Raw genomic sequence first — 22099 nt, 5'->3', positions numbered from 1 at the left:
TATGCTTTTTTTTATATTATACCTTGCTATTCATTTTTATATATACTTGTAGCTTTTTATATATTTTTTGTTTTTTTGTTTCTATAACTTTTTGACTTAGTTAAAAATAACAATATATATATATATATATATATATATATATATATATATATATATATATATATATATATATATATATATATATATATATATATATATATATATATATATATATATAAATGCATATATATGCATATATATGTATATATATATATGTATATATATATGTATATATATATATGTATGTATATATATATGTATGTATATGTATATGTATATGTATATATATATATATATATATATATATATATATATATATATATATATATATATATATATATATATATATACAGTGCTGGACAATCAATTAGAAATTTTTAATTTTTGAACAAAATTACATTTTGAATAGTAAATTTATTACAAAATAACAGCAATATTTGCACAAAAGTATGTAGGGTATATAACTACATGTATATGATAATTAGTATATGATAAGTGTTTATCATTAAACAGTCTTTAATATTGAGCTGATCCCCCTTAGTTCTTGATGACCTGAGCAACGCGCCTAGGCATACCCCAAATAAATTCGGCAGCAAGTTGTTTGAGACGTTCATCATGGTGCCATACTCGTATCAAACGTTCTATCAAATCACGTTTGTTAGTGGAGGGCATCTTTAAAACTTCACGCTTTAGTTCATTCAACAATCCCTCTATTGGGTTGAGGTCGGGACTGTTCCCCGGCCAGTCCAAAACAACTATGCCAAGAGCATGAAGAAACGCCATCACTGATTTTGCAGTATGGCATGGAGCGCCATCCTGCATAAATATTCCTCTCGCTTGTCCAAACCATTCCCTCATTTGTGGATAAAGTTGATCTTGGATGATGTTTCTGTATTGATCTTGTCTCACAGTACCTTCAACAATATGAAGCCGTCCTGTACCGAACATGGATATGCAACCCCACACCATAACTTTGTCAGCATGTTTCACTTTTGAAACTGTACAGGCCAGTAAATCACGTTCAGTGCAACGCCTATGAATAAAGGGCACTCTTTCCAGCATGGTTTCGATTGATGTCCGAAAAGCAGACCTTAACAAACAAAACAAAAATTTATTTAACCATTTTGCTATTCAGTTTTTATTTAACCCTAACCAATAAATATTCATACTTGATACATGTACATGTAGATATATTAGTAAAAAGTATAGTAAGTGTCAAGTACAGTTGGTCTGTAGGCCAAGTATTGTTGTTACACAAGCCTCCTCCTTGTTGTTCTACTACTGACGTTGACATCATAGAGCTGCCATGTGCCTTGCCAGAGGATGATTTGCGACTTATCTTACATAAAGATATGAGCTGACGATCATCACGAGCCGTTGTCTTCCTCATTCATTCACAGCTTTTCCTATTCAAACTCAGAATATCATCATCAAATTTAAGTCTTTGTTTAATTCTACTGACAGAAGCTGGTGAAATGCCTAGTTTTGTTGCAATATCCTTACTTTTGAAGAACACTGGAGATAAGCTTTAATTTCACTTTTTTTACCAGGGCTGAGATCGGAAACTTTTTCCATTGTATCAATTAACTTACAATTATTACAATAAAACTAAGCTAACAACAATAATCTAAAAAAACAATAAAACTGTATCCTACACAAATAAAGATTGCATACCACTAACATCATACCGTTCACTCACCAAACACATTTCGTACAATACTTATATTTATAAAATTCATGAAATTATATATAATATTCAAACTGTCATTAAGTAAACAAAACGACACATAAACAAACAAAATGGCGTGTTGCATAGATATTTATTTGAATTTCAAAACCTATACACTTGGTTTTATCATTTTTAACATATTTAATATATTTTAGGGGGGCTAATTGTTATATACTTGCTGAAATAGAAATTGTACAAATTTCTAATTCATTGTCCAGCACTGTATATATATATATATATATATATATATATATATATATATATATATATATATATATATATATATATATATATATATATATATATATACATACACATACATACATTTAATATGAATAAACCTTTACGATATTTAATGTTAAATGGGTGATAAACTAAACACATATAACTTACTCGAATCCCAGACTGCATCTTAGCTTGTGCTTGACCAATACGTGCATCAGTTTGTACTTCTGCAATTCTTTTTTGTCCAAGCGCAAGTAAGTATCCCTATAAAATAATAAATTATTTTATTTATTTTTTGGTAAAGTTTACATTTTTTTAAATTTTATATATATATATGTATATATATATATATATATATATATATATATATATATATATATATATATATATATATATATATATATATATATATATATATATATATATATAGATTTTTTTTAAACATATGTAAAAGTTTAAAAGAAATAAGTTTACAAAAGTTTATTAAGAAGATATTTGAAACATGTTAACAACATTTGTGTACCTCTTCATCTCTGACATCTTTTAAAGTATATGAAATAACTTGTATTCCCATATGAACCAAATCTGATGTTGCAACCTATTAATAAAACTTTGAGATTTTTTTTCTGGCAGAAAAACAAAATATCGAAACAAGTATGAAATACAAACCTCAAACACTGAAGAGGAGAACTTTTTTCTGTCTTGATAAATTTCCTTCAAAAAAAAAATTAAACAAAAATTAATTAAACAGCATAAAAACAGCATGGCAAACAAAATGGAAAATATCAGGTAGTCGATGGTCAATGATTAACTGGAATTAATAAAACTGATATCGTGACTTATTATATATTGAATTCTTGACTAATCTTATAAAAATAAAAATTAGTTTTATTTTTTATTTTTTATAATATTAATGTTAAATTGTTAAACATCTTTTAAAAGTTTAATATTGCAAATTGAAATTGAAATACTCAATAATTTAATTTTAAAAAATGTTTGAAAAGAATTTTTCAAACTATTATTTTATGATTAAAAAAAAAGAAAATTCTTAAATTAAATAAAAAAGTACAAGATAAATTTATTTTCTTTTTAATGGTCTTTATTTTGCAACAAATGTTATGAAAAACTTTAAAAGTAATTATTAAAAGATCTGAAACATTTAAACACTTTGCTTTTTTTTTATAAAAGCCAAAAAATACAAACTTAACTGCCTTGTGTTAGTGTCAGTCAATAATATTGAACAGCCAACATCAAGACTAATTGATTCTTTAATTTCCATGCAGGTTAAGTAGTTAAAAAATTCAAAAGAAAAAAATAATTTTTTAAATCTTACTTCAACAGTCATTGTTCCCATAATAGCTCTTTGATGACCTTCCTGTCAATCATACAAAAAATTTTTTTTAGCTATAATATTATTATACAAAAATTATATATTTATATAAATATATAAATATATAATTTTTGTATAATAATATTATACAAGGTTTATATATATATATATATATATATATATATATATATATATATATATATATATATATATATATATATATAAACCTTGTTAAATTAAGAGCAATAAAGCATTCTTACATAACTTATTGAAATTCATTTAAATATTATATAGTAGGGGAGAGTGGAGCACTATGAAACACTTTTGGTTTTATGTTTTTTAAACACGTATTTTTTTAACGTTAAGTGCAATTTGTAGATAAATATTATATTTTCAAAATTAAATTCTTAAATTAACAAAATAAAAGAGGTCAAACTCATAGAAACTTATTAAGTAAAATTCGAATTTTGTATCAAGGTACCCCATCCATGGGGTACCTTGATAAAGTATATGGGGCACCATGAAACAGGATAATAAAAAAAATTATAAAATGTAGGAAAGCAACACAAAGAATTTATACGAAAAAAAGAAACAACTTTTTCTAAAGACTCGTTATAATATTTTAAAATTAATAATAGGAATCATGTTTATCACTTAATATATCACTTTCTGAAACATTTTTTTTTTCCTGATAAGATAGTTGTTTCTTTATCTTACTTTTCGTTTCTTTTAATTCGAATACAGTTTTTGTTGGTGTATCTGTTGCTATTATACTGCTAGCTTTCTCACGAGGTTTTATTTTCTTTTTTCTCTCAGCGGCCTTTGGAAATCCTTTAAACTGAGAAGAGCTTACAAAGTTAATAACTTCAGAATCATTGGCTTGACTTGTACTTGGCTCGGAACTGACAAAAGGCTCTTGAAGCTTTTCTGGTGAGAGTAACAAATTATTAGTATTCAGAGCTTCTCCAGTATTTGCTTGATATGTACTTGGATTGTTTCTATCGGTAACAACATTACATAAAAAATCTGCTTCTGAAAATACATTCTTGTCAAAAGGAAATATTCCACTTTTCCTAATCTACTTTGAATGTTTGTAATAGTAAAACTTTTTTCATATGCAGTGTTAACACAAAATGCAATTTTGTAAATAGTAATTGGCACTCCAGGATGATTTAGAAGCCAAGATTTTACTGCATCATTATAATAGACTTTGAATGGAGCAAATACAGAGACATCTAAGGGCTGCATTTTTTGACTACTATGTGGTGGTATAGTAAGAATAGTAACACCATTATTCTTTGCAAGATCAAAAGCTTTTATAGATAAGTGGCTCTTGTGATCATCAAATATAAGTAAAGATGGATTTTCCTTTGACGAGAATGTTTTTGATATAAATTGTTGAATTACTTTTACAAATAACTCTTTTACAAATAACTATTCATCCATCCAGTTGGATTTGCAAGACCAAGAGATCCAGATGGTGCATTGATAAGCATATGTTGCTTAAACTTTTTTCGTGGAAATATCATTGCAGGTGATATGGTAGCACCTGAGGCACTTATGAAAAAACAACTTGTCACCAAAGTTCCACGCTCTCCACTTGTCACAGAGTTAACTTGCTTGATGCTGTTTTAGTAATGATTTTATTACATCTTTGTACAGTGGTGGTAGCTGTTTCATCCAGATTCCAAATGCAAGATCCATCACCAAACTTTGATTCTCTTAAATACAGTGCCTCTAAATTAGTAAAAAACTTTTGTACATTGTAATTATTTAAAAATGTCATTCTTGACAAACAACATCCTTCAGGCATTCGAATGCTTAAAAAATTCCGCTTTCTTCTCTTTAATCCAGTTACTGGGAACTTTTATATTATTTATTATAGCCATATCAAAAACAATAGATCTTAAATTTACAACAGATTGCCCATTACACATTTGAGAGCAAGTAACAATATACTGCTTCAAAGGATTTTCTTGCTCTTCAGTAAATAACCTACTTGTAGAAAAACATTCATATTTATGATTTCTCCTTCTTTTATTCCTTTTTTCTTTTAACATATCTGTATACATAAAAATACACATTAAGAATTTGCTTTTAGTTACAAACTTATGCAAGTTTTATTTACTAAGTAGGACAAAGTAGTACTTATTGGTGCTGAATACATAAGCATAAATTACATGCAAAGGGTGCTGTGATTAAGATTCGTTTTTTCTGCAGTATTTCTTAATAAACAACCTCTTATTAAAACTAAATCAACAGCTACCTCTATTGAATTACTCGAGGAGGTTCCTTTACTAGTTTTTATTACATAGCTCCTCATTCTAATCTAAAAATATTAAAGTAATAACAAAGATGCTTTACAATGTATAAAAATTCAATTCATGGTCATATCATGATTTGATACCACGCTGAGCTTTAATTTACAGAAATAGCTTTTATATAATAATAGAAATCAGTATAAAAACATAAATTAAATGAATGTTAATCCTTCAACAAAAAAGAGTTAATAAAGCAAACTTATGTCTATGTAAACTTTTGTAACTTATGTTTATAAGACAAAATTCATTTTATAACTACATAAGTACATCATCATACTACATGCATAAATACTAAATAATGTAAAATTTATTTTTGCTACATAAACTTTATTTAATGGTCCATCAATTTTTTACCAAGTTAGGTGAAACATTAAAGTATAGAAGTCGATATTTCCAACCGGAAACTTATTAAAGTATGCTTGACTATCGAGTAGATTTTAAAATGGTACATTAATTTAGTTTCATGGGGCCCTACTAAAACTGTTTAATGGTACCCCATACATTCTGATAGAATAAGATGACAGGTTTTTGTTTTTCAAAAAAATATTTTATTAAATGTCTTTGCCACACTGAAGAGCTCATGAAAAATAGTTTACAAAATAGAAGCACTTTCCAAACAATAGAGTGAATAAAACACCGTAAACTGCCACAGCTCCAAAAATTTATAAATTACTTTGCAACGAAAAAAACACAAATTTGAACTTCTCGCAATATTATTGACATGTTTTGATTTAAATTATACAATAAACAATACATCTAGTAGTAACTGATTACAACTCCAAAAGGTTTTGTCAGAATACTTTAATATCGCTGTATAATTACTTTGTTTTATGGTGCCCCACTCTCTCCTATATTGAAATTTACATGGTGTGTATAAATTAGGTTTAATATATAAATATATTACTAACATATAAATATAATAATTTTTTTAAATTAAATGCTAATATATAAATATATTACTTTTGATTCTAACTATATTTAGAAACAAAAAATTTATTATTAAATACCAAAGTTTCAAGAGCTATTTTGCTAATTTGAGCTTCAGTTTTACCAAGAAATTGTTGACAAGCTGCATGCAACATTTCTTCGTTTGATCCTTGAACTTTAACCTAAAAGTTTTGAAAATGACAAAAAACAATTATCCAACTCAATCAACTTCAATATGATGACTACTTAATATTTTAACCAGAAGTTATTACAAAATGTTTTACATTTATATTTTGATTATATTCTGTTGCAAAAACTACAGTTCAAACATGTCTTACAATATCTGTCAGTCAGGAAACAATGAAATTTCTTTTAAGAGCAAAGTTTAGTATTTGCAACAGCATAAAAAATTTTTTTTTAATTTATTTTTAATTTAGTTTTAAATTAATTATATACCAGAGCAAACAACACAGTTTATAAGACTGAAGACAACTGAATTACAACTCAGAAAATTATAAATAACAATACAAGCCTTTTTCTAGATAATTTGACCAGCTGGCTGCCGAAAAAGAACTTGTAAAATTTTGTCATATGTTCTGTTTAGGAGGAGTTACTTTGAGAAAAAGCTAAAGGTAGTCTTAATAAAAGCCTTTTGGATGTAAACTGCATTTAGCTTTAAAGAATGTCTCCAAAGTCAGACTTAAAAAGACACAGAGTGAGACAATAAAGGCACAGACAAGGCACTGAAGAAAATAAATACTTTTTTTAACAAACTTTATTGCACTATTTCAAGCCTTCCCAGGAAATGCATGTGGTTTTTCTATATTTTATTTGCTTTTATATTTAAAGAGGAAAACAAAAACATAAATTGCTATCTGTTTGTAAAATATATTTCTATAATTTTAATGTAACAAGTATATATTGATCTAATCTAGACAAGATTCTTTTTTTTTTAAACCTTCTTAAAATCACAATCACTTGTCCAAATTTGAATAAGATTTTAAATAAATACGATTTTTAGGTGAAATGAACATCATAGTTTGATAATATGATCTGTTCTGATCATTTATTGGCAATTTTTCTTAATTACAAGCACTTTCTTGGTCAGAACTCTAGTATTTTTTGTGAATATTGATAAAAATATTGTATTTTGACAACCATATATAATTAATATACATCAGAACTGATTAGAACTAGGATCTACAGTGGGTTAAGGCACTTTTTCAAAAGATTTTAACTAAGTTCATGTTAACGCTGATGAGCGAAAGTGATCTAAAGACTCCAAAATGGTGTTTTTTAGATTCACAATTAGAGGTAGTAAAAAGGTTTTGAAAATTATAAAAAAAAAAAAAAAGTTTCTTTAAATATTAAAAAAACCTGAAGCAAAAAAAACTATAACATCTAAAGCTATTGTTTGGACATAATAATACGTTGATAAAATCATGCTAATTCCAAATAAAAGAATTCAAATAATTTGTAAGTACCCTCAACTACACCAAGTTATTTGGGTAAGGCCTACCCTTCTTACACAGAAAGTCTATGGTACAAATTTTACTAACGCAAACTCTTTTAAATTGTTTTTCTTTTAAATACCGCTGGTAATATATTTGCATTTGTAACCATTTATCTTTTCTTTTTTGCATATAAAAACCTTTTTGTTGGATGTTTATAAATGATACACATCCCTTCACATTCAGACTTCTTATACCATTTAAGCCTTTCAGAGTATTTTCTAAGTAAAGCATACACGCAAACATAGTTTTTAAGCTTCAATTAGACGATACTGTCTCCACATTTTTAACATAGCCTTAGTTGTTTCATATTACCTTTCTATTCCTGTACTTTTTTATCTCTAATCTTTTAGCGCTTTGTAATTTTGGATAACTGTTTCTTTTTAAAATTTGACTTTGGGTGTTTAGTTACCCGCCCCCTCCCTTATGGTCTACTATGTTATTGATGAACAATTATTAATGATAATTGAAGAGTTTATTTTCAAAATGCCGTATGAACAATTTTGTTTTTATGTGCCACTCTAAATATTGTTTAATTAAAAGAAAATGTAATTTGCGCATGAAAGTGGAATTAATTAATATTTATGAGTTTATTTATAATTGATATATCTTTAAAGTTGCTTTTTAAATAGTTATACTATTTGTTATTATTGTTATTATTACAAATAGTTATACTATTGTTTATTATTATTTATTTGTTGTTTTTTAAATTACTTAAAGTTTTTTATTTAACTTAGCACATAAAAACAAAATTACTCAAACCGCGTTTTGAAAATAAACTCTTCAATTATAATTAATTGTTATTATTAATAAAAATTGTTAATGTTTGTTTACGCATATATCACCAATAACATAGTAGACCAAAAGGGAGGGGACAAGTGGAAAAAAAAATTTATGGAAGAGGTGGATTTTGAACCACATTTCATATAGGGACAATATATGCTTGCTTCATTAAATTATACAAATATATTTGAAAAACAGATAGTAATTTAAATTTTAGCTTTCCTTTTTTAAAAAAAAAAAACAAAATTTAGGAAAATAATTCTTTTTAATGTTTACTTAAAACTGTTTTTTTTTTTTTTGCTTTGCCTTATCAAATTTGTGGCAAATTTGCTGAAAAAAAAAACTCTCTAAAGAAACATAAATAAAAACAGTACACAAATTATTTAAATTATTAATTTTTGTTTTTTTTCTATTTATTTAAATATAATAATAATTATTTTAATTTCTTATTTTGTTAGTTTTGCTTTCTTTGTTTTTTAAAACTTAGTTTTTTGCGCAATGCCTAATATAAAAAAACTTGCAAACGGTGAAAAACCGCATGCGTTTCCTGAAAAGACTTGCTATTTTATTTATCACACTTACCTAGATAAAATTTTGAACTTTGATGCTTTTTGAATGCCAAATACAATTTTTAGTTTTACTTTAAAGAAATATTTTCTTGCATATTTTAATAATAGAACTCTTTATATATGGCATATTTAACATATATTTATGTTTCTGTGATACAATGATCACAAATAGGTCACCAGCAAAGGGTTTGCCTGGCAAATAGGGTGAGAGTTGTTATTAAGAATAGTGAGAGGTGATAATAAGAATAAACTTTAAATGGAGTCATTGAATCAAAATTTAAAAAGGATTTATGTCTAAAAGAGTAGCGAGACTTGTTAGGTGTGAAAAAATATCCTTATGTTAGGCAAGGGGGTAAGCAACAGACTTAATATGTGGCTTAACACTGTCAATATTGTGACGAGTCATTACTAACAAATTTCTAATACACAATTTCTTGTTTCATTTCAGAATAGGCAGTCAAGTCTTTATACCAGTGCTCTATAATGCGGCTATACTTGTATGTAGATGAAGTTGTAGTATGTGTATTTAGGTTGTACGCTAATATGACTCTAAAACACACATAGTGAATAAATTTCAAATACACAATATCTTGTCTCAATTTTGTAGCAAGAAACAGAAGGAAAAGATTTGACAAACAACAACAGGAAAAGTTAAATAAAGATTTTGAGTTATCAAAGAACAAATTTTTGGCTTAAGGGGTTGTCCCTAAAATACATCAACCAATTTTTGACCATTTTGATCCTCCCATCCCCCCCTCATCACAAAATCATAGAAAAAACAACACTTTAGTAGCAAGTTTTGTATGAATTGTCACAAGAACACTAACCCCCTCCACCCTTATAGCGTGATGTAATTTATGGACGACCCCTAATGATAGTGCAAGTAAGTAACAGGTATAGGTGAGGGTGTGGTGCATTGGTTTTGTCTGGTCATCCAGTATTTTCTTGCCATGTATACATCCACTTCCAAATAGGGTGAATAGAAAGTTAATCACACTCACTTCTTGCTTCTAAAGGTCTAAGGTTCTTATTCACTTTTAAAGTTTTAATTCGCTTTTAAGGTAATACAGGGTGTTCGGGATAAATGACATATTTATAACTGATTATATTTTTCTGCAGGTTAGAGGATATAACACATATTACTCATCGTTTAAAGTTTGGACCTTTCTTCATTCATAAACAAGATGTCAGAGAGGATGGATGACTGGAACCCACCTGAATTATGAAAGAGAATAACTTGCATTATGATGATTCATGCCGGCTATCAAAATAAGGATATTATGACTGCTGCCCAATGCTCCCTGAACACAGTAAAAATAATCAGGCATGAACTAAAAACTTGCAATAGTGACTAAGAAGCTGTAGCAAAATGAAAGATCCATAACAGACAACCTGATTGCATTCATACAGCAGAATTCCTCAAAGATCTGCAGGAAAAGATGTTGAAGAACCCTGGCATTGGAATTTAGACTTTGTCATGTGAAATGAATATTTCATCCTCGACTACGAAGCTTGCACTCAATGAAGACATTTGCTACTACTCATACAAGCGCTGCAAAAGTCAGTTGCTCACAGAAAAGACCTATGAAAATTGTTTGAAAAAAGCGAAGAAACTTCTGAGCAAAGTTAAACATCCTGCTGAACCACAAACAATCTGGTTCTTTTCTAATGAGAAAAACTTTAGCCAGGATCAAAAACACAACATGCAGAATAACAGATGGATACAGTCCAAAGGACATTTCTCATGTAATGCAGACTAAATTTTCCCAAACTGTGATGGTTTTTGGATGTTTGCCCTCTGAGGGCAATGTAATACCTCCGCATTTTTCAGAGAAGGTCTCAGGTTGAATTCAGATAGCTACATTGAGTTGCTAAAGACTGTAGTCAAGCTCTGGATAACAAGGGTAGCCAATGGTAGGCCATATGTATGACAGTTGGATTCAGCCCCTTGCAACACCTCTGGGAAAAGTCAAAAATGGTTGCCTGAAATTTTTTTACATCTTCACCAGTCCAAATGTTTGGCCTAAAACTTCCCGGACTTTAACCCCATGGATTATTTTGTATAGAGCACAGTTGAAAAAGACACCAATCACTGTGCCAGTAATACAAAGCCCAGTTAATGGATAAAAATTAAGAGTGTTTTTAAGGCCCTTTGTGCCAGGTTCCAAAGCAGAATTGAAGCTGTGATCGATGCTAATGGTGGCTATTTTGAGTGAAACTTGTTGATAATATTGTAATTTCTGTTTCTGTAATATTTTATTTCAATTCATTAAATTTAGTAATTACAAAGAAGATTTCCTTTTTCCTTACAAAACTGTCAAATCTATCCCTAACACCCTGTATAAAATGATTTTGGTATATTTAAATTATCATGAACAATATGTTTAGGTTGTAACTTAGAGCACAAATGCTGCAAATCAACTGCTATTAAAACCTTATATCATTTGAAATAAAACAAGGTTTTCACAGTGCAGAAGAAGCGGCTTCTTCTATAACAAAGGAGATAATAAACATTTTGATTGGATTGATTGATTTAATCTACCATATTTTGTCATTGTGATGATCAAAAAGTTATTTTTGATCATCACAATGGCAAAATATGGCATCACAATTAAAAAATATACTTTAGGGTGTATAAATGTTTATGCAGCCCCAGTCACAAACCCGTGCCCGGCCCCGGCTATATTTTATAAAACACCTTCCAGGTCAAATTTCAACCATGGCTGCTTCCTATTGCATATACATTTTTCTGGCTCTTTCAAAAGCAACTGGGCAAACTTTACAAACTTAGAATTAAAAACTTTTTTATTAAACATAAGCATTCGTAATTGGAAGAAAACATAGTATAACAAAAGTATAACATTATATAGTATAACAAAGTATAGCAAACAGAGTGTAATAAAGTATAGCAAAGTTTTAAAAAATTGTTTCACCTGAGCAATACCAGTCACAGATATTGGTACACCATGAAGTGTATAAACACGAGGAGATTCAACATTCAAAGTCATCACATTAAGACTGATTCTATATTTAAAAACAAATTAATTTGAAATCTATTTGAGTAATATTTAACAAGATAATATTGTAATGATAATATTGATGGGTGATATTTACAGATTAAAAAGAATAAAAATTGGATTTCAATTTATAACAAACTAAGAGTGATGTGACTTCACTTTGTAACAAACAAAAATATAAATAACTGACTAAAGAAGACCTTACTTTTGAACCTTTTGTAGTCCAGCCCAAACAAACTTTCTACCTCCAGATATTAATAGAGGACGCTCTTGCCCACATCCTAAACTCAAAATCAAAATTAAAAAACTTGAAATAAATAAAACTCACTGAAGGACAGTCTGTTTATCAAAATGTGCATTTTACAGGTCCGTGTTAAAAGACAATGCTAAACTCAAGTAAAAATCATGGCAACCCTTGGAATTAGGAAAAATGAGGTCGGCAATAATTTGCAGACCTCAATCTTTAAGAGGTCAGCATCAGGTCGGAAAAAATTATTTAATACAAAGGTCTTACCATAAAACATAGAAAAGAGGTCAGCAATTTTTTGCCGACCTCAAACACTTTCAGGTCGCCATTGGCGAATGCCGACCCTAATTCTGAGGTTTGTCATGGTTATATAAAAAAATATATACAATAATTTAAAGTTTTTTAACTTGTTCCTCAGCGCAGCAGCCTTATTCGTCAAGGTTTGTGTTTCAGAGTTATAAAGTTGAGAAAGGGTTGTAACCACAATTTAAGTAGCCACCTCGACTTTAATGGCCTTCATGGATTTGGGGAAGTTAATTAACTAACAGAAAGAAAAAAAAAAGCGGCATGATATCTATATAAAACTGTAGTGTTTCCTGCATCTAAGAATAATGGTTAACAAGCGAATGATCTTGTCTAAGACTTGCAATTCGTGATTACACCTTCATTTTTCATCAGCTTTCACACATTTTTATTATAATTCATATCTGGGTTATTACCTTGCCAATTCAACAAAGGAATATTTCATTCTTTTCAAAACACTTTAACAGACTATGCTGCGTGGAAGGGATCTCCATCAATATTTAATCTGCAATATCTTTGATTTTACTAGACTTTGGTGAAACATGTGATAAGTATTTATTTCCAGGGGTCAGCCACCAACATGTGCTCTTCTTTCTTTGTACCCACATAAAAATTATGTTTTTTTTCTTGCTGGTTGTATGACCATTTCTACCATCAAAATACAATGAAGTAATATAATCAGTACTATAATCAGTAATATAATCATGTTTTATCATTTTCTTGAAACTGTTTCCTTAACTTTACCCTCTTTCTTACTTTTCTTTATTCTGCATTAGTCATAATACCAAAATTCACAAATACAGCTTTGGTAAGAGAGGCTATATTACAATTTGAAACGCCTTACCTTTCAGCCTGTCTTGCTAGATTTGCTAAGCATACCCTTATCTGTTTACCAGTTTCTGAACTTGAACTGTCTGAATTTGATTTACCTGCCTTACTTGACTTTTTCAAAACTTGCATTATCTCTAAATTTGTTATTCGAAAGTCATTCTTAGTTTCATGATTACATAACTATTCCATGAATTCATTTGAATTGCCTTTTTTTGCTATTTATTGAATTTTCTCTGTTTTTCAAAAATTTCTTTATTCTTTACTGTAGTACTGTGCTTGATTTTGATTGGCTTAAATAAACCATTTGATTTATTATGATGGTGAGCTAGTAATAAACTCTTTTAGAATGAAAGATAGGAATAAATGCGGTAGTTCCAAAATATGATTTTTAATTAAATTAACTGTTACATTCTATGCATTTGATTGCTTTTTAAGTTGTACAAAATACCTGACAACATGATTGATAGTAGGCATTTCTCAAAACTGAATATTTAGTGACACAGAATATTTGTTTCTCTTCAAGTTTTAATGCCTGATGTTGAAGGTTAATTTGAAACATTAATTTTTATTGTAATTGAAACCATTTTCATTTTATAATTTACATTAAAAAAGAAGTTCAATATAAGTGAGACATTGCAAAATTATGTTCATTATTATTGCTTGAACAATATATGTATTGAAAAATAATAGCAAAATCTTGTTAATGAAAATTTAATAAATATTATACCGTTGCAAAATTAAAAAAAAAATCAAATAAAACCAAAATTACCTGCATTAAAGAATAAACTAATATTTCAAAAGATTCGTGACGTTTTTTTACAGTTTATGAAGATATTAAATAAATGTCAGATACATTTTTATAATTATGACTACAAAAGTATGTTGAATTATCGGTCAAATTTAACAGTAATCATTAAATTAAAATTCTTAATTTATCCTTAATTTAGAAGGTTATCAATTAATAGTTTCTTATTCTTTTAAATATGAAATCATTAAATCCATTACTTATAAAAAATATTTGGAAAGTTTATAGCCTTTATTAAATAACAGATTGTCTAACGAAAAATCTTTTTCACAAGACAATCTCCCAAAATATTTAAATCTAAATTCAGTAAATCTGACTATTGTATAAATATTACAGCACTTGTTATTTGGGTATATTCATGTTAATAAACTATTTAATTAAAAACAATAAAAAATAAAGTTTCAAAACTAATATACTTGTATAAATGTTATACAATTATAATGCATTAACTACAATCGACATTGCAGAATTGATGCCTGAAGAACATAAATGCTTGACAACTACAATTAAAAGAGAATTAAAACAAATGGGATATACCCGCAAAATATGAAAGTAAAACAGTATGATAGGATACATTGATAGGGTTTAAAATAGTCAAAAGTTTTGAGCTGCAAATTGTTGGCAAAATCTAACCAGATATCACTTATATAAAGGCACAATATTACAGTTTTTGATGTAAATACATATGATAAAAGCTATTTTCACCCCAGCCTAATATACAGATGCTTATTATCCTTGCCACTAATGACAGACCATATTTGTGCTTAACAGTCTGGGCAACACAGTCAGGATAAAACTTTGACGAAATGAAAAAAACCCACAAACGGTTTTATTGTGTTTTTGTCTCTGCGTTTTTATCTCTAAAATAGACTTGTCAAAAATAGAAAAAAAAAATAAACGTTGTAAACATCTGTGCTGGTCTCTCTTTATTTCATTTAAATGATAACAAATGTATAATTTGTGATAAAATAATATCTTTATCACGATACTGTTTGGTCCACTTCAGACACTTTGCTTTTATTGCAATTGTTAACTTGAAGTACATGGCAGTAAAGTTTTTAGTAAGAAATCAGTATCTTAAATCACCAGAAAAAAAAGTTTTGCCATTTTCTTAGTGGGTGTTTTAGCTAAAAGTTAACCAAAACACCCACTTCTAATTTTGTCTTAGTTACAATTTCTCTTAAAAAAATTACAATTTCTCTTAAAAAAATTACTATTTAATTTTTTTAAGAAAAAAGTAAAACTTTACTTTTATCTTAGCGGGTTGTTAAAAAAACTATCATTTGTTTCAGGCGATTCAAAATAATAAGCTAAAATGGGTGCACAGAGAAGTGAAAAGATTTATCGAGAGTTAAAAGCAAAATATAAAAATTTCTATTGTATTTTATTAAAAGATTATTCTTAAATAATAATTTATATTTTTTATATTTATTTAAATAATATATATATTTTTTTAATCAGTGTTTTTTTGTGGATTATCAGGCTTTATAACAATAAGACCCTATAAAATATTGCACAATCTCAAAAAATATAATACATAAAGGGTTATGGTTACAAAATTTAGGAGAAAATTACAAATATTAAACTTGATCACCCAAAAAAAATTTTGATATTCTACATTTCAATGGATTCACTTCAGCCAATGTGTTGATCAGCAATCTTTAAATAGTTATTTCTGGTGCTGCTTTGAAACTTTGATCTTTTTTAAATTCTATGAAAACTTTTAAATTAAAAAATAACATTAATTTTATGCTTTTATTTTTTCTGGTTTATATTTTATTGATTTTATTATTTGTTAAGATTTAAAAAAGAAAAATTTTATTAGTTTTTATTTCTCTTTTTAGTTTATTATTTGTCTATTTATAATTTTAGTTTACAGGGATCCCAAACCCTTGAGACATGTTGTGTTTGTATTAAAAAGAATAATTAAAAAAAAAAGTTTGGGTTAAATTTTTATACATAAGAGTTTTGGTGCATGATGTAATTGATTTTTTTGTTTGTTTACATAATCGATCTTTTATACAAACAAAAAAATTTATGACATCATGTACTGAAACTCTTAGGAATAAAACACACTTGAATAAATTACAAGTCTGTAGATTGCGGCGTATATTATGCTGACTTTATGGCCTACAACAAAATGGAGAAGGCGAGCTTTGACTAATATAAAAAAGTTGGTTTTTCTTGGTATGCATTTACTCTTTTGTTTTAATCAAAAAAATTTAGCCTAAACATTTTTTTTTAACATTCTCTTTAATATGTCCAACAAATTATGACCGCTTCAACCCTTTATAAAACAAAAATTTAAAGTAGAAATTAAACAGAATTATGCATAATTCACAAGGATAATCTGACTAATATCGAATAAGTTGTTTAACTCTCTTATATCATGTGCATCTGTTTATCAATAAATATTACTTTGAGTTGCTTGAGTTATATATTTATTACAACAATGTACATTTTTAAGCTATGCATTTTAACAAGGAAAATTTTGAAACTTTGGATAGGAGAAAATGAATGTAACTTTTCTGCAGTAACTAAGGCTGATAAAAGCACCAACAGTAATGATGATTGAAAACAATTGAAAATGACCATTTACAATGTGAGTACATTAATTAGTTTTATTAACTTTATTTTCCCAATTGATTTTAATTTGTCTTTTATAGATAAATTTGATAAAATGTGCCAAAATTTAATTCAGAAAATAAAAAGGATTTTCAAAAACTTTGAAACTTTAAAAAACAAAGCATTTTTAAAACATCTCAAGCTCAAAACAAACAAACAAAAAAATCAGCAAATGTAGATAATGCTTTCATTTTAAATTAGAATAGTGAGCTATGGAGTCAAATTGACTAATTAGTTTCTGAAAAACAAAAACAAATGTAGAGCCAATGGAAAAATTTAAAAATGTAGGTACAAAAGATGGAAACTGAAATAACTGATTTAAACTCTAAAAATAAGACTCTTAACATATGTCATAACTTATTAAGTTCTCAATAAGAGAATGTGAGTAGTAGACTAAAACAGAAACAACTTAAAAACTTCAACTTAAAAAAAAAATCTAAACACAATACACAATAAGTTTACATCTGCTCATAGCTTGCAACCATGCTGAACCAGATTTTAGTTTGAGAAAAATGATATAGGGTTGTGCTATACCTTTTAAGAATTGCTAACAATTCTAAAAAAGTATAGCACAACCCTATGTCATTTTATCAAACTAAAATCTGGTCTATATCATTCAAAGAAAGTTAGTGTGAAAAATGATTTAAATAATATTTGGATTAATAAATGGGCCAAAATAGATCCTGGACTTTAGTTCCTTTCTGATTATTTCCAAGACCCACAGGGGAGAGTGAGGGAGGGACAACCAACTGTTATAAATTTTGTCAGAAAATATGACCAGTTGTTAGTTGTTTTCCTAAGGCGGGCCTCAAAAACAGTCTGAGGGATACCAAAGTCTAACACTTATTTTGATCCTAGTGTATATAATCATTGTTAAATTTTATAAAAAAGTTTATAAAAACATATTTTTATTTAATAATACTAAAACAAAAAATTTTAAACATCAAAAATAGCTTTATCAATCTAATCAAATACGTTCACATTAAAAAAATGCAAAAATGAGGCAAATATTATACAATAGTTCTATACTAAAAAAAAATTTTCATACTAAAAAAGATTTATAAACCAGTGTTCTATTATATTATTGAATTGTCTTATTTTTTGAAAAAACATATTAATGAATTGGGCAACTAATGAATTGCCTTATTTTAGGAAAAAACATACAACAGTTGAATGCCCTTCTTGGATTGGTCTCAGAAATAGCCAGAGGGGTATCAAAGTCTGGGACCAATTTCGACCCCTGTATAAATCAAAATATTTTTTAAAGACCAGTTTTATGGTTATTAACACTAACTCTCCTTGAATTGTATGGTTTAACAATTCTAAAAAAGTATGCTACAACCCTATATCATTTATTCAAACTAAAATCTGGTTCAGGAAGGTTGTCAGCAATTGCAAGATTGGATTAAAGCTCACAACTTGTACAGTTTATAATATATTGCACACTAAATTAATTTGTGTAATTGTAAAAGTATACTGTGTAATTGTACAATTACATTTTTTGTGTAACTGTACAATTACACAGAATATGTCTTCGCATCCATAATTCAGCTGTGGAAAAAATTAATTACTTAACATCGCTTGTACTTTATGCTATTGATAATACCTATTTTTAGAAACAGAATTTTTTATATTTTCTTTTATATTTCACTGAACTGAGAACAAAGACTCTGAACAAAAAGGTTTCAGGGTTGGAAGATCATATTAGAGGTATTTACTACATATTTTTTTACATATTAGAGGTATTTACTACATATTTACTACATAGTGCAAGTATTCTCCCATCTAAACTCAAGATTAATCAAGAATAAGAAATGCAAACAATGCTTGTTATTAAAAAACGTTATGGCAAAGTCCATGTTGCTTTATCTATCTGTGAATAAAGCACATTGTTTAACCTATGTATATATATATATATATATATATATATATATATATATATATATATATATATATATATATATATATATATATATATATATATATAATAGATTTTTTTACGAGATTAAAAAAATAACTACATGATTTTTACTATCATGTAGTTCATGTAAAAATCATGTAGTTATTTTTTTAATCTTGTCAAAAAATCAATTATATATCTCTGATATCAATCATAAAGCACTCTTGCTGTATATATTCTCACACAAAAATTAAACTTATATATATATATATATATATATATATATATATATATATATATATATATATGAATATATATATATATATATATATATATATATATATATATATATTTGTGTTCATAACATCTTCAATTGTTTTATTATTATTACTATAAAATGTAAAATGATAGTTGAGTAACATACAATTGACATGAAAACTTTTAAAATACTTGAACATGATTGAGTATTCTGTTATTTATGTGAAATAAAAAATAGACCATAAAAAGTATTTTGTGGTGTCCCACATTAAATTCTAATATGATAAGCAATTACCAATTTTTACATATTAGTCAAATAAGTAATAAAAAACAAAGAAAAAGAATCAATTGGTAAAAAAAATAATGTTTATAATATCTTACCAGAAACAACCATTGCCTCATTAGGTCCACATGTTTCAAAACCCATTATAAATTATATTAAAATAAAATATCTTAAAATCAAAAATTCTAATCAACACCAATTTATACGACGTAAATATGGGATATATCTTTTCAGTGTAAACCCGTCTGAAGCTTCGAGGCGCGGCCTGATGATTCAGAGAACGAATATGTTAATCTCCCGGATTAGCAAGACCACTTAGTATATATATACTTTATATATTTATATATCTTACTTTATAGTATCAGTGTTTCTTCAATAAATATATTTTGAAAATTTGTTAAATTTTCAAATGTATGTTATTTCCGTAATAGAAAAACTTAAAAATTCTGAAGTTCCAGACATGGGGCGGTCCATAAATAATGTCAGCAATTTTTACTGGTTTTTCGACCCCCATCCTCCTTATCTTTGTCAAACTCAGTCAATTTTTTCTGTCTATCTCTTTAAAACTCCAATAAGCTTGCTGCTTAGCAGGCAATTGAATACTAATAGTTATGTGATATCTTTTTATATATTATTTCCTTTAAGTTTAAAAGATTTAGACAATTTAGACTAATTTTGCTTCAGCATAAAAAACATCTTCTGGAGATGTGAAAAAAAGTTGTAAATATTTGGTTCTCTTGTGGTTTTCAAAACTATGTTGTTTTTGAAAAAAGCATATTTAGCAAGGTCATGGGAGTTTACATGCAATATAAGGCTGTTTGTAATGAGAGAATACTTAAAATAAATCCATAGGCTACAAACAGGCCCATTATTGGGTCATCCTGAACCCCCAGCGAAATTACAGTTGTGACCTCTCCAGCCCCCTTTCCCCATCCCCACTCACACACTAAAATCTGTACGTAAACACGATTTTTATATGCTTTAAATAATAAATTACTTCATAAGACCAAAAACCAACAAGTAAATGTGTTAATTATAACAAGGTAATCCAAAGAATAAGCATTAAAAAAAATCATATCTTTGTTTCCTACTTTTGCAGTTTGTAACAGCAGCAGAAGGAAACATCCTTAGAACAATATCAATATTTGGGAATGTAGATACAAGTTGCATTGGTCACCGGTACCCCTTTACCAATATCAATTGTAGTAGTTTTCTAATTATTCAAGTATAGAAATATATACTTTTTATAAAACAAAATACTAAAAAAACATTAAATTAAATTTAAACAAACTATTAAATTGTCTTAAGATAAAATCGGTTTAGGTAGTGAAATTTATCATGAGTATATGGAAAATGGGGCATCAAATTTAATCTTTTAGAACAAAGCTTAGGACATTCCTAACAGATGTATGAAAATTTATCACAAACTTGAATGGATAGTTATTAAACAATTGTTAGTAAAGCAGGAGCTGTGAAGAAATTTAAAAATTTTCCTGAAAATGAAAGAAAGTTACGGTTTATATCTCAAGTCTAAGAAACTCATTGTTTGTGTCCTTGAGCATAATGTTTTTCCTAGGAATGATTATTGCATGATCAGAAAATTTTGTTTCTAGAATATATTGCTGGTTGTCCAAGAGCACAAGCTTGTTTTCTAAAACATTCCACTGTCTTAACTCATGTCAACCAAATGTCGAGATGTTAAACAAACAATTTAAAATTATTTTTTCATAATAAAATTGAAAATGTTCTATTTTCACGAAAGTTTATTTTTGAATTAAAACTCAGTTTTTACTAGTGGCTGTTTCCAATATATTAGAAGTAAAACATTTTTCAGGAAGACTCTATTATCATATTTTTGCTTTTTTAAGTCACCTTATTGTGTAGTGTTGGCAACTAACTGAATTTTTCGAATTAAATCTAGAATTACTTTTTTGATTGGATACGATTCGAAATTTCAAATTTTTCAAAAAGTTTGAGATTTTGTCATTAACATGTTGTACAAATCATAGATAATATATTGTGGAAATTATACATAATACTTTTTGTATTAAGTTTGAAGCAAAATAATAAAAATTAAGAGTCCAATTTTGGAATTAAAGAATACTCCTTCTAAGTAAAAACAAGGAATGTGTTGCTGTTGCTACCGTAAAACCGGGAATGTCACAAATATTATGTTTTGGGAGGGAAAAATACAACCAAAAAAAATGGCTGACGCATATCCTGAGATCACAAAAATAAAAAAACTATAAAAAAAAACTAGTAGGGTAAATACGCCAATTAATTGCCATTAACCATTTACTGGCCACTTTTAAAAGCTATTTATTTCTCATAAAAAACTATGACACAACTTGTCCTATATTATTATTTAAACTCAATTACTTCATTAAAACTTTGTA

General features: G+C 27.5%; 1 protein-coding gene across 1 annotated transcript in view; it reads right to left on the bottom strand.

The window, feature by feature from the left end:
- Positions 1–20002, bottom strand: part of LOC100197430 (flotillin-1) — a 35224-nt gene extending 15222 nt beyond the window's left edge. Inside the window, exons 1-8 of the mRNA XM_065790662.1 lie at positions 19802–20002; positions 12657–12732; positions 12368–12458; positions 6652–6753; positions 3327–3368; positions 2663–2707; positions 2517–2591; positions 2162–2257 (exon numbers count right to left, since the gene is read on the bottom strand). Of these exons, the coding sequence (XP_065646734.1) occupies positions 2162–2257; positions 2517–2591; positions 2663–2707; positions 3327–3368; positions 6652–6753; positions 12368–12458; positions 12657–12732; positions 19802–19847 (573 nt within the window). The 5' untranslated portion in view covers positions 19848–20002. The remainder of the gene's footprint in view (positions 1–2161; positions 2258–2516; positions 2592–2662; positions 2708–3326; positions 3369–6651; positions 6754–12367; positions 12459–12656; positions 12733–19801) is intronic.
- Between the last annotated feature and the right edge of the window lie 2097 nt (positions 20003–22099).

This window comes from Hydra vulgaris, chromosome 02 (assembly GCF_038396675.1).
Source record: "Hydra vulgaris chromosome 02, alternate assembly HydraT2T_AEP".
Lineage (NCBI taxonomy): Eukaryota > Metazoa > Cnidaria > Hydrozoa > Anthoathecata > Hydridae > Hydra > Hydra vulgaris.
This window is presented reverse-complemented; position numbering and strand designations above follow the sequence as displayed.